At 40.2% G+C, this 14,042-nt stretch overlaps 1 protein-coding gene across 1 annotated transcript in view; it reads left to right on the top strand.

Annotated features, from left to right (window-relative positions):
• Positions 1-14,042, top strand: part of LOC132501423 (uncharacterized) — a 51,317-nt gene that overhangs the window by 13,097 nt on the left and 24,178 nt on the right. The window contains exons 4-5 of the mRNA XM_060116996.1: positions 662-718; positions 7,177-7,382. Coding sequence (XP_059972979.1) covers positions 662-718; positions 7,177-7,382 — 263 coding nt within the window. The remainder of the gene's footprint in view (positions 1-661; positions 719-7,176; positions 7,383-14,042) is intronic.

The raw sequence follows: 14,042 nt of genomic DNA, 5'->3' as shown, positions 1-14,042 counted from the left end.
AAAGGTTTGGCCCCATTCACCTGCCCCAGTCTTTGGTTTCCTCACTTGTAAAGAGAAGTTCATAATACTTAGCTAATTAAGTTGTTCTAGGAAGTAAGTGAGATGACATATAGGAAACACCCAGGACACAGTACAAACCTTAAATACATATTTAATTCTATTTTCCCTCCAGTTTAAGACCCCATTTCTTTTATTGTTCCCGGCAAACGGCAGCCTGAATATTCACTCACAAACCAGATTCTTGTGAAAATCTACACATGAGGAAACTAGAAAGAAGCCAAGTTAATTAAACTGCTTAGTGATTCATCATCTGGCTTTCAGATGCCTAATTTCCTTTCAGTTGCCCACAACAAAACTTTTTGAAGACCCATAGTTGAGTCTTATTTTTATGACTGAATTGATTAAAACATTTGGATTCTTTCTCGGACTGTAATCTGGTTCCTATTGCTGTGAATAAGCAGGACATTCAATACTGCAGACACAGCAGACTTTGAATAGCTCCATGCATAAATTATGATGTTTGCTTGTTAGCAATACTGTCTGTGACGTCAGTAGCAGAGTCAGCTAACAGATGGTGGGAGATGCCACCGTTTTGAACAGTAGTATGGATGTAAATAGATTCCTGTTGCTGGTTTTAAAAAACTGGATATTTTACATTTAGAGTGAATCCAGTATTCTGCTCTTTGGCTTAGAGAGTGGAAAGCGTCTTCCCATCAAGGTAAGCAACAAGGTCCATGTTTTCCCCCTTGTTGGTTCTCCATGGGTGGCTACGCTCTCATGATTGTCAATCAAAGATGGATCATAGGGTTTTTACAACTCATGCTCTTGGCATAAGATGATGCTGGCTGATCTCTAGGCATACTCAGAAGCAGGAATATCCATGTTTTCCTTTTTCTTATGCGTTAAACTCTTTCTTATCTGGAATAACTTATTTTATGTTTTTTGTTTTTCTGTTTGTTTGGTGGTTGTTGTTGTTGCTGTTGTTTTGGCCACGTTGGGTCTTCGTTGCTGGCTGCGCGCGGGCTCTTCTCTAGTTGCAGTGCGCGGGGGCTACTCTTTGTTGCAGTGCTCGGGCTTCTCATTGCGATGGCTTCTCTTTTTTTTTTTTTTTTTTTTGCGGTATGTGGGCCTCTCACTGTTGTGGCCTCTCCCGTTGCGGAGCACAGGCTCCGGATGCGCAGGCCCAGCGGCCATGGCTCACGGGCCCAGCCGCTCCGCGGCATATGGGATCCTCCCAGACCGGGGCACGAACCCGTATCCCCTGCATCGGCAGGCGGACTCTTAACCACTGCGCCACCAGGGAGGCCCATCTTTTTGCAGAGCACGGGCTCTAGGCACACGAGCTTCAGTAGTTGCAGCATGCAGGCTCAGTAGTTGCAGCACACAGGCCCTAGAGAGTGAGGGCTTCAGTAGTTGCAGCGTGTGGGCTCAGTAGTTGTGGCACTCAGGCTTAGTTGATCTGTGGCATGTGGGATCTTCCTGGACCAGGGCTCAAACCCGTGCTCCCTGCATTGTCAGGTGGATTCTTAACCACTGCGCCACCAGGGAAGTCCCAGGAATAATTTATTTTATAATACATTTTGGTGTGTTAAAATCTTTCATGAACAGAGTTCACACTAGAAACATTGTGTGGGTATCCATTTAAAAATGAGAAAGGAGATTTTTATAAAATAAAAAAAATACTAAATAAAAACAACCTAACTGAGACAGTGGGCCAGGATTCTGTAGCTCCTCCCTGCTACTCTCTAAGCACTACAGGTGGTGTTGACCACCTGTAGCTATGCAGAGGGAGGGGCCTCATTCCTCTAGGAGGTTCCCAGGTATGTCGGCTGAGTCTCCCAAATGTGACCAAATGGTTTAAGCAAAACAAAAAAAGTGTGTGTTGGAAGACAACATTTTACCTGAATCCGAGGGCGTAAGCAACGTCTTCAGGACTTGGTCTTACTTGCTCCATCCCTTGGCTACCCTTGCTGTCTCCCTCCAAGAGCAGACACCACCCACCACGCCATCATGGGGGCAAAATGGCTGCCAGCAGTTCCAGGTGCATAGTCTGGCTCTCAACGGGTTTTGGGGGTCAGCTTTAATTGGACAGGCTGAGATCATTTGCCCTCCCTGAATCAATACATGTAGCCAGGGGAAGAGACTTAGCCCGGCTTCCCCAGAAGCAGAGACTGAGATAGTGGTTTGGGGGCACAGGATGTACTGAAGGAGTGCCCTTCAGGAAAAGCCTGAAGGGAGGACAGGGGAGGGGAAGGAGCAAGGACCTGGTCTCAGGATCAAGTCTAACCTGGTCTGACCCACAGGATATGACCATGGAGCACAAACTGCATCCTAGATTTGCCTCCCCTAAAGGCAAGGGGGCCTGACCATTTACACTTCATATCATTCAGTCATTGGCTACAGTCTGCTCTGCCCAGGGGGAAGGAATTACTCCCCAGGGAAAGCAGCTCTGTCAGCTCAGAGCAGTTCCCGGGAGAGGGGATTTGGCAGCTCATACTCACAGCACCAGCTGCACTGCTGGTGACAGTGTCCGAGTGGGCACCACTACCTTAATTTTAGAGGGACTCTTCCTGTATCCCTGCACACCCCACCCCTGTGGGAGCATGCCTGCTTGGCTGACACAGATTTCTCAAAAAACTTGTGGGTTTTCTTTGTGTGTGTGTGACTCTCCTTGGGATTAACTCCATTAGATGAAACACTCTACAACTCTTTGAGATAAACCCTTCACTACCTTGAGCTCCTGCATGGAGGCTGAGGAACACTGCTCTTAATCTCCCCTTATTGTTTGATTGAGAGGATCACCCAAAGCTCTTTAAAGGGACGTTTGTATGACTGAACAAAACTCGGATCCTTTGATTTTCTTGAGGTATTACAGAAGGTTGTATTTACACAGATATAGATAACCAATATGGGGGGGGGGCGATAAGTAGCCGTCTCCACCACACAATGGTTTTAAAGGCAATTCCCTCTTAATCTTTGCCTTAGCTTCTTGGTTATTTTCAAGCACTTATTTTTCCATATGAACTTTTCTGTCATTACTGTTGTTCCATATGACTATTTTTAGCTAGCTCTAAACTCATTGTGATAGAATGGCAGTAATGTCCATACATATTAATGTTGGGAGGATTCTTATTTCTATGATACTAAGTCTTCCTATCCAGACGTGTTATATCTCTCAATTGATTCAGTTTTTATGTCCTCTAGAAGATTCTATTTAAGTTAAATCATGCCTTTCATGTTAAATTTACTTCACGTTGGATATTGTTACTACTACAATGAGATGTTCTTCCATTTCCAATTTTTGTTAATACAGAAAATATATGCAACCATTTAACCAAATTTTCTTTTTAAAGATTTTCTTTCCTAAAATATCATGGATGATTCTGCCTATTTTTAAATTTAATTTTAACTTAATTTTATTCTTTTGGTTTAATTGCATTCAATAGAACTTTGGGAACTGTTGAATTATAGTGATAGATGGCATAAGTAGTTTGAAACTGATTTTGATGAAATTGGCTCTGCATTTATATTCTTTAGTCTAAAGCTTTCTCTTGGTAAATAATCTTTATCATATTTAAACATTTTACTTGGAAACCTTTTTAAAGATTAGGAATAGCCTTTTTACTATTTATTGATTTCATATTATCATATTTAATTTATTGATTAAATATATTGTGATCATTTATTTTTTAAAAATTAGAGTTAATTTTCTTAAAGAGTTTTGGATTTACAGAAAAATTAAGAAAGTAGTATGAGCTCCCTGAACCCAATTTCCCCTATGATCAACATCTTATATTAATGGTATATTTGTTTTAATTAATGAACTAATATTGATACACAATTATTAAATTTTTATTATTTATTTATTTATTTATTTATGGCTGCATTGGGTCTTCGTTGCTGCACACGTGCTTTCTCTAGTTGTGGTGAGTGGGGGCTAGTCTTCATTGCCATGCGCGGGCTTCTCATTGCGGTGACTTCTCTTGTTGCGGAGCACGGGCTCTAGGCCCACGGGCTTCAGTAGTTGTGGCACACGGGCTCTGTAGTTGTGGCTTGCAGGCTCTAGAGGTTTAGTTGCTCCGCGGCATGTGCGATCTTCCTGGACCAGGGCTCAAACCCGTGTCCCCTCCATTGGCAGGCAGATGCTTAACCACTGCACTACCAGGGAAGTCCCCACAATTATTATATAAAGTCAATTCTTTATTCAGATTTCCTTAGTTTTTACCTAGCATCCTTTTTCTTTTGCAAGTTTCCATTCAGGATGCCACATTAAATTTAGTTGTCATGTATCCTTAGATTCCTCCTGGCCATGACAGTTACAAAGGTTTTCCCTGTTTTTGATCACCTTGATCAAAACAGTTTTTTTTTTTTTTTTTTTTTTTTGCGGTATGCGGGCCTCTCACTGTTGTGGCCTCTCCCATTGTGGAGCACAGGCTCCGGACGCGCAGGATCGGCGGCCATGGCTCACGGGCCCAGCCGCTCCACAGCATGTGGGATCTTCCCAGACTGGGGCATGAACCCGTGTCCCCTGCATCAGCAGGCGGACTCTCAACCACTGCGCCACCAGGGAAGCCCGATCAAAACAGTTTTGAGGAATACTATTTAGATTCATCACTGTTGGTGTTGACCTTGATTGCCTGGCTGAGATAGCATTGTCAGGTTTCTCTACTGTGAAGTTACTCTCCCCCATACCCGTTCCTTACAGTTCTCTTTGGAAGGAAGTTGTTATGCACAGCCCACACTTAAGGACTGGGGAGTTATTCTCCCCCTCCTTGAGGGTGGAGTTGCTATAGAAATTATTTGGAATTCTACTGCATGGGAGATTTATCATGTCTATGAAGTAACCCTCTTCATCTCCAGTAATATTTCTTGCCTTTGGTCTACTCTGTAAGACATTAGTTATAGCAAAACAGCTTTCTTTTAGGTAACATTTCCATGGTACGCTTCTTTATTTTACTTTCAGTCTCTCTCTGTGCCCTTAACTATGTCTCCTGTAAACAGGATTACTGTATTATAATTAGAATGAATTTGTTTTATCTAGACTGACAATTTTAGTCTTTTACTTGATGAATCCAATCTGTTTACATTTTATGTAATTAGATGTATTTGTGTGTGTGTATATATATATATACACACAATATACACACAAATATATATATATATATATACTGTCTTACTGGGATGACTTTTCTATTCGGTATCTGTTTTATGCCACTTTTCTCCTTTTCTTGACTTTAAAAATCAATCAAAATTGTAATTTTTCTGTTATTTCCATGTAATAACTTTTTAATTACACTTTCCTTCACTTTTTTAGTGGTTAAGCTAGAGATGATAATATGTGTCCTTACATTATTATAGTTTAACACAGATGATTATTTTTACTAATTTCTTAATGATGCTGCAACCCTAGAACACTCTGACAACATTTACCCCATCCTGCTCTCTGTGTTATGATTGTCATGCATTTTATTTCTTTTTTTGTTTTTGGCCATGCCTCATGGTTTGAGGGATCTGAGTTCCCCGACCAGTGATCGAACCCAGGCCCTCGGCAGTGAGAGCACCGAGTCCTAACCACTGGGCCACCAGGGAATTCCCTGTCATGCATTTTATTTTTTTTAACACCTTTATTAGAGTATAATTACTTTACAATGGTTTTCCCTGTTTTTTGTTTTTTTTGTTTTTTTTGTTTTTTGCGATACGCGGGCCTCTCACTGCTGTGGTCTCTCCCATTGTGGAGCACAGGCTCCGGATGCACAGGCTCAGCAGCCATGGCTCATGGGCCTATGGTGTGTTAGTTTCTGCTTTATAACAAAGTGAATCAGCTATACATATACATATATCCCCATATCTCCTCCTTCTTGCGTCTCCCTCCCTCCCACCCTCCCTATCCCACCCCTCTAGGTGAACACAAAGCACCGAGTTGATCTCCCTGTGCTATGCAGCTGCTTCCCACTAGCTATCTATTTTACATTTGGTAGTGTATATAGGTCCATGCCACTCTCTCACTTCGTCCCAGCTTCCCCCTCCCTGTGTCGTCAAGTCCATTCTCTACGTCTGCATCTTTATTCCTGTCCTGCCCCTAGGTTCTTCAGAACCATTTTTTTTTTTAGATTCCATGTATATGTGTTAGCATACGGTATTTGTTTTTCTCTTTCTGACTTACTTCACTCTGCATGACAGTCTCTAGGTCCATCCACCTCATGTCATGCATTTTAGATCTACATATATTTTAAACTCTACAAAATATACCATTATATACTATTATTGTTTTGTATAAGCAATATCGTATGTTACCCTTCTGCTGTTCTTTTTCTTCTGCATTTGTTTCCCTCTTTGGATCATCTTCCTCCTGCCTGATAAACTCCTTTTTTTTCTTTCAGTGCAGTTCCTGCTGGCAACAAATCCCCTTGGTTTTCATTTGTCTGAAGATGCCTTTGTTTCCTTATTTTTTTCATAAGAAGAAAGCACAGTTTACATACAGTAAAATTTACCCTCTTTTAGTGTACAATTCTGCAACTTTTGACAAATGTACACATTTACATAATCACAACAATCGAGATTTAGGACTGTTCTATCACCCCAGCACATTCATTTTTTTAAAAGCATATTTAAAATACAATTCTAGGTTAGCAATGATTTTCTTTTATCGCTTTAGAGATGCCATTCCATTATCTTCTGTATTTCTTTGTTTCTATAGAGAAGTCACCTGTCAAATTTAATATTGTTCCTTTAGAGATAGAGTGCCTTTTTCTCTGGATGCTCATAAATTTTTTCTCTTTGTGTTTAATTTTCAGCAGTTGGACTATGTAATGTTTCTCAGTGTGAGGTTTTTTTTATTATAAAAGTTTTCTTTTTATTTGTTTCCCCCAGCAATTCTGAATTGTCCAGGCCCCGTTCCTCAGCCTGTGCCCAGAATAACAAATTCCCTTAAGAAAATAGTCATCTACACTAACCAATCTCTGAAAGATTCTCTCATTCCTGGAATTTTAATCTGTCTCATAATCCTTGCTGCCACAGCTCTCTGATGTATTTGGAATATAATTTTTATAATTTATCTGACTTTTCTTAATGTTATAGCAGGCACTTTGACCTGTTGTAATCTATTATGTCTTAACTAGAAGGGCAAGTCTGAGCCTTCCTCTTTTCATCTCAGCCATGTCATATTTCTGTCCACAGATGGAGTCTTTCCTCTTGGATGACATTGGCTCCATGATACAGAACAAGGCCATTGAGAGAATCATCTCACCAATGACTGTTCAGCTTTGCCATCTGATCATCTCAATGGAGAGGAAAGACATGGACAATGAAGTATTTGCCTCTTTGGAGAAGATGGCAGAGGAATTGGCTCAAGCTAGTGAAGAGTTTGTGCAAATTGCCCAAAGGTAATAAATTTAAACAACTCAAACTCTTTACTCTGACAAGTTTGCAGAAGAACAGTATAAATAGAGCCTTATTATAGTCTCCTTAGATACTTTTGGAAAGAAGTCAGGTGTGACAAGTAAATTGATAAAACATAAAGCAAAGCTACTGAATATGTTGTTATTTATTAGTCGGGATGTAATTTCAAAAGGCAAACATTTCAGGGGCTTCCCTGGTGGCGCAGTGGTTGGGGGTCCGCCTGCTGATGCAGGGGACACGGGTTCGTGTCCCGGTCCGGGAGGATCCCACATGCCACAGAGCGGCTGGGCCCGTGAGCCATGGCCGCTGAGCCTGGGCATCTGGAGTCTGTGCTCCGCAGCAGGAGGGACCACAACAGTGAGAAGCCCGCGTACCGCAAAAAAAAAAAGAAAAAAGGCAAACATTTCAGAATTAGCTGACTGAGTTTTCCACTAAGAATACATGTTTTCATCCAACATGTATTTATCTACCACCTCCTAAAGTGTCAGGCACTATTCTAAGTGCTGAAATGTAGCACGAATAAGACATTCACAGTCCTTGCTCTCAGGAGCAGTGGATCAAACAGAAAGGAAACATACAACAATATCAACAAGGAAAAGCCAAATACATAAATAGAAAAGTAAGCTATTTCAGTGAAAAAGAAATAAAAATGAATTTTAAAATCTGGAATATATATTCAATCTTACTAATCCTCAATCATTCTTTTACCAAACATTTAGCAAACAAAGAAATGAAAATTAAAATGGTAAGATACTATTTTTCTGGACCAGCATATCAGCAACTATTAAAGAATAATGATAATGCTGTGTTGGCAGACATGAGTCATCTCATATACTCATGATAGAAATGGAAATTGGTGTTTTAGAGGGTAATTTGATAAAATAGATCCAAGACTTTAGAAATATGTACCTGTTGACTCATTAATTCCAATCTTACTAATTTATCCAAAGGACATACTCACAAATATGAGCTAAGATGTATTTACAAGGACATTTGTTGTGTCATTATTTAAAATTGTGAAAAAGTAGAAACAAGCTAAATGACTTAGTTTAGTAAACCATGATATAACCTTATGGTGAAACAATAAAACAAAATAGATGCTTAAAATGTCAATTAACATTTACTAATTAGGGGAAATACTTGTAGTATTGCTTTACATGGGGAACTGGGCTATCAAACAAAAATTTTAAGCTAATATAGAGCTAGAATTAATATGAACAGAGAATGCACCTATCATAATAATAACTGTTCCAGGCAAGGGTCATCAGTGGATGCTAAAATTAGTGGGCAAAAGTTTAATGGGGAGCAGGATATTTGTATTGTCTCTAGTTATCTTCCGGCAGAGTATTTATTATTTACAAAGGGGAAATAGTAGTTTTACAGAGGAGAAGCCTGGCAGATATCACTTTACCCAAGTGATCAAGGTTAACATTACTGTTATTGGGACAAAAACAACGCCACATGCCCACTGATGTGGGCCATTGAGAAGGACACAGCACCACTTCTGTGGAATCAATTGCCAAGATGTAGAACCTGAATCTATTAGTAAAATATCAGGGATTTCCCTGGTGGTCTAGCGGTTAGAATTCAGAACTTTCACTGTTGTGATCCGAGTTCAGTCCCTGGTCGGGTGACCATGCACGTGGCCAAATATATATATATATATCAGAAAAACCCAAATTCAGAGACCTTCTACAAATAAATGGCTTGTATTTTCCATAAAGTGTCAGGGGTCAAGACAAAGTCTCAGGAACTGCTCCAGATTCAAGGAGACTGAGGGGATGTGTATTAGTTTGTTTTTTTTTTTTTGCTGCTGTAACAAGTTATCACAAACTTAGGGACCTAACACAACACAAATTTAGTACCTCGGAGTTTTGAAGTTGGTGGGCTTGGCTGGTTCCTCCGTTTTGGGTCTCATAGGCCAAAATCGGGTGTCCATGGGCCGGGCTCTTCTGTAGAGGCTCTGGGAAGAATCCGTTTCCAGGCTCATTCAGGCTGTCCCTTGTGGTCATGGGATTGAGGAACCCAGTCTCTTGCTGGCTCTCAGCCAGAGGCTCATCTTTGCTCTTCAAGGCTGCCTGCATTCCTGTGGCCCCTCCAGCAATGGCGGGCCAAGTTTGCCCACGCTTCAGACCTCTCTGACTTCCCCTTCTGCCTTATTCTTCTGCTTTTAAGGGCTCATGTGATTACTTTGACCCACCTGGATAGTCCAGGATAAGTTCCCTATTTTAAGGTCACCTTAATTGCATCTGCAAAGTCCCTTCCCACAGTACCCGATTAACACTTGATTGACTTACCAGGGGATGGGAACGTTGGGGTGGGGGCATCTTTAGAACTGCCCACCACAGGACTCGACAATTAAATTTCATACATGTCCTCAGATTGGGAGCAATTAGCAAACTTAGAATATGGATTTTGGATTACATAATGGCATTGTACCAATGTTTAATTTTCTGATTAATTTCTGATAATTGTGTTGTGGTTATGAAAGTGAATGTGCTTGTTCTTAGGGAATCCACACTAAATCATTTCAGGGTAAAGAAGCATCATATCTGGAACTTTCTATACACACACACACATACATACACAAAAAGAGAGAATGATAAAGAAAACGTGGCAAAATGAGAACAGTTGGTGAATCTTATTGAAGGATATATTGGAGTTTGTTGTATTATTTTCGCAAAAATTTTTGGAAGTTTGAAATTATGAAGAGCTACAAAAACATTGTTAAAAAGATACTCATGGGGGCTTCCCTGGTGGCATAGTGGTTAAGAATCTGCCTGCTAATGCAGGGGACATGGGTTCGAGCCCTGGCCCAGGAAGATCCCACATGCCGCAGAGCAACTAAGCCCGTGCGCCACAACTACTGAGCCTGTGCTCTAGAGCCCGCGAGCCACAACTACTGAGCCTGTGTGCTGCAACTACTGAAGCCTGTGCGCCTAGAGTCCATGCTCTGCAACAAGAGAAGCTACTGCAATGAGAAGCCTGCACACTGTAACAAAGAGTAGCCCCCGCTCACCACAACCAGGGAAAAAGCCCATGCACAGCAATGAGGACCCAACGTAGCCAAAAATTAAAAAAAAAAAAACACCTCATGCTCAAAAGTTAAGTGAATTAGAAGCAGAGAGGATTCAAAACTGTACATGAGTCCTCAAAAAACCAAAAATGGAATTACCATATGATACAGCAATTCTACTCCTGGTTCTATATTAAAAAGAATTGAAAGCAGGAACTCTAACAGATATTTGTATACCCATGTTCACAGTGTATTATTTTCAATAGTCAAAAGGTGGACACAACTCAAGTGTCACTAGACAGATGAATGCATAAACAAAATGTGGTGTACACATACAGGGGAGTATTAGTCTTAAAAAGGAAGGAAATTCTGACACATGCTACATCATGGATGAGCCTTGAGGACTTAGTGTTAAGTGAAATAGACCAGGCACTAAAAGACAAATACTTTGTGATTCCACTTATGTGAGGTTCCTACAGTAGTGAAATTCATAGAGACAGAAAGTAGAATGGTGGTTGCCAGGGGTGGTGAGGGGCGGGCTCAGGAAGGGGGAAGATGGGAAGTTATCGTTTAATGGCTATGGAATTTCAATTTGAGGGACTTCCCTGGTGGTGCAGTGGATAAGAATCTGCCTGCCAATGCAGGGGACACGGGTTCGAGCCCTGGTCCGGGAAGATCCCACATGCCACAGAGCAACTAAGCCTGTGCACCACAACTACTGAGGCTGCACTCTAGAGCCCGCGAGCCACAACTACTGAGCCCATGTGCTGCAACTACTGAAGCCCACGTGCCTAGACCTCGTGCTCCGCAACAAGAGAAGCCACCACAATGAGAAGCCCACTCACAACGAAGAGTAGCCCCGCTCGCCGCAACTAGAGAAAGCCGGCATGCAGCAACAAAGACCCAATGCAGCCAAAAATAAATAAAATTAAATCTTAAAAAAAAAAGAGTTTCAATTTGAGATGTTGAAAAAAGTTCTGGAGATGGATGGTGGTGATAGTTGCACAACAATGTGAATGTACTTAATGCCACAATACCTGTGCACTTAAAAATGGGTATGATGGTAAGTTTTATGTTATGTATATTTTAATACACACACACAAGATATGCAGCCAGAGGCACTGTACATGGTGTGACCCCAGTGATGTGAAAGGAAAAAAAGATTCATGGAAAGAAACTTCCCAAAATTTTTACAATAATTTACTTAGGAGTTTGAGAATAGAGTGATTTTATACTAATTTAATGCTCTTTTGTACATTCTAAGTTTTTAATGCAATGCATTTTGTAATCACACACAAAAAAGGGCACAAAAAACTTTGGGAGAAGTTAAATATCCTTTTTGTCTGCTTCATTATAAATGCATTTACTGTATCGTCTGTTCCGGGCAAGTAAATTATTTATAAAGAGAATTATCTGTGCTCATGATCATGGGATATGGTCCAGCCCATCAAATCCGAGTGACACTGCAAATAATTCATATTCTGACTTGGGTTTGGTTCCCTTGGCTTTCAGGACAGCTCCTCCAGCAGTTCTCAGGAGAGGGCAAATGGAGGCAATCTGTACACAACGTGCTAAGTGTTTCTCTCTGGCTGGCAAGTTCCAGTGTTTCTCTCTGCTGTGTAAGCTCTCAGGAGGCCAGAAGGAACTTGCCACATCAGCAGACCAGCACTGGCATCAGGACGGGGCTACAGGGAAGACCCCACAAGAAGAGGCCAACACAGCATATGTTCCCTTTTGCTTAAAAATGTATCATACGATGAACATTTAGAAAATATGAATGAGATGAGGAAGAAAAGAATTACCCATAAGTCTACAGCCCATAGGTAACCACTGTGAACATTTGGTATATATTGATTCCAGATATTTTTGCTTTCTCTCTCTCCTTCCCACTCCTTCTTCCCATCCTTTTTTCTACCCTACCTCTCCATTTTCATTTAAAAAATTCATATAAAGCATATCTATCCATGGATTGCCAGCAGTATGAAGGAATGAACTACAAATGACATGGATGGATCTCAGAAAGAATGATGTTGCATGAAAGAACTCAGACACAAAAGAGCACATTTTTTTCATGTACACAGAACTTTAGATAATGCAAGCTGATCTATGGTGACAGAAAGCCAGGGATAGGTGGGCTGGGGGGCCCAGGCTGTAAGTCAGGAACGAGAGAGCACAAAGGGCATTAGGAAAGTTTCAGAGGTGTTGGATAGGTGTTCACTATCTTGTGGTGATGCTTTGATGGGCGAATACGTGTCAAGCTTATTAAAATTTATACTAAATATGTGTATGTCACTTCTACCGCAAGAAAGCTGTTAAAAAATAATAGAGTTCAGGTACATACATCACTTCATTTTCCCTAATGTTAACAACTTATATATCCATAGTGCAATTTTCAAAACCAGGAAATTAACATTGATACAATACTATTAACTATACTGTAAACCTCATTCAAACTTCGCCAGTTTTCCTCCTAATGTTCTTTTTCTGTTCCAGGATCGAATTCAGGGTTCCACATTGCATTTAATGGTCTCTCCTTAAGATTTTCCAATCTGTGGCAGTTCTTCATTCTTTGTCTTCTATGACCCTGATACTGTGATTAGTCTTGGTCAGTTATTTTGCAGTCAGTTATTTAGTACTTTCATATCTATTAATTTGGGTTTGTCAGATTGTTTTGTCATGATTAGATTAGATTGAGGTTATGCATTTTTTGGCAAGAATATCACAGAAGTGATGTGGCCTTCTTTATGCATTCTATCATGATGTTGATCTATCTTATTACTAGTGATTTTAAACTTTATCATTTAGTTGAGTTGCTAACTAACCGATAGATTTCTCCACTATTTTTCCTTTTGTAATTCATAAGTGTCTTGGAGTAATTTCTGTAACTGTTCTGTTTCTCTTCAAACTTTCATCCATTTATCCATTAGTGTATCTTGCCTGTAAGAATTGTTACTATGATGTTTGCCTAATAATTTTTAAAATTTCTCTCATTTCTTCTATGTATGTAAACTGGAATTCTTCTGTGCAGAAATAATATCCTTTCTCCCTCATTTATGTGTTCAATTATATGTATATATTCAATGATTTATACTGGATATTTATTTCGTTCTATGGCTTATAATCCAATACTGTCATTATTTTACTGTTTAATTCAATCCAGTTTTGGTCATCAGGAGTTCCTTCCAATCAGCTCTTGTGTCCTTTTGAAAATGTCTCCATTTTTTTAAAGCACCCACTTATTTTTCAGACTCATCTTGCATTTTTCCAGCCTGAGGCCTGGAATTAACTTCTTCCCCCAAAGAACCGTGGTTTCCTTTACTGAAGGATAAGAGCATTTAGAAACCAAGATCTGGGCTTTAAATATACTCATTATTACTGGTGTGTCATTGCTCCTCGGGCCTCTCAGCAGACAGAGCTAAGAAATATATGTATGTATCCTAATCCATGGGCACACATACATTGACTATTTATTTCTATGTCTCTGAATGCATATATATATATATATATATATATATATATATATATATATAATCGCATATTCATATCTCCAAGTCCAATCCAACCTCACAAGGTTCTTTCTTATCTTCTCCTTTCCTTATTTGCAGCTTCTTTCTCCAAAAATGAGACT

This window comes from Mesoplodon densirostris, chromosome 14 (assembly GCF_025265405.1).
Source record: "Mesoplodon densirostris isolate mMesDen1 chromosome 14, mMesDen1 primary haplotype, whole genome shotgun sequence".
NCBI classification, from domain to species: Eukaryota; Metazoa; Chordata; class Mammalia; order Artiodactyla; family Ziphiidae; genus Mesoplodon; species Mesoplodon densirostris.
This window is presented reverse-complemented; position numbering and strand designations above follow the sequence as displayed.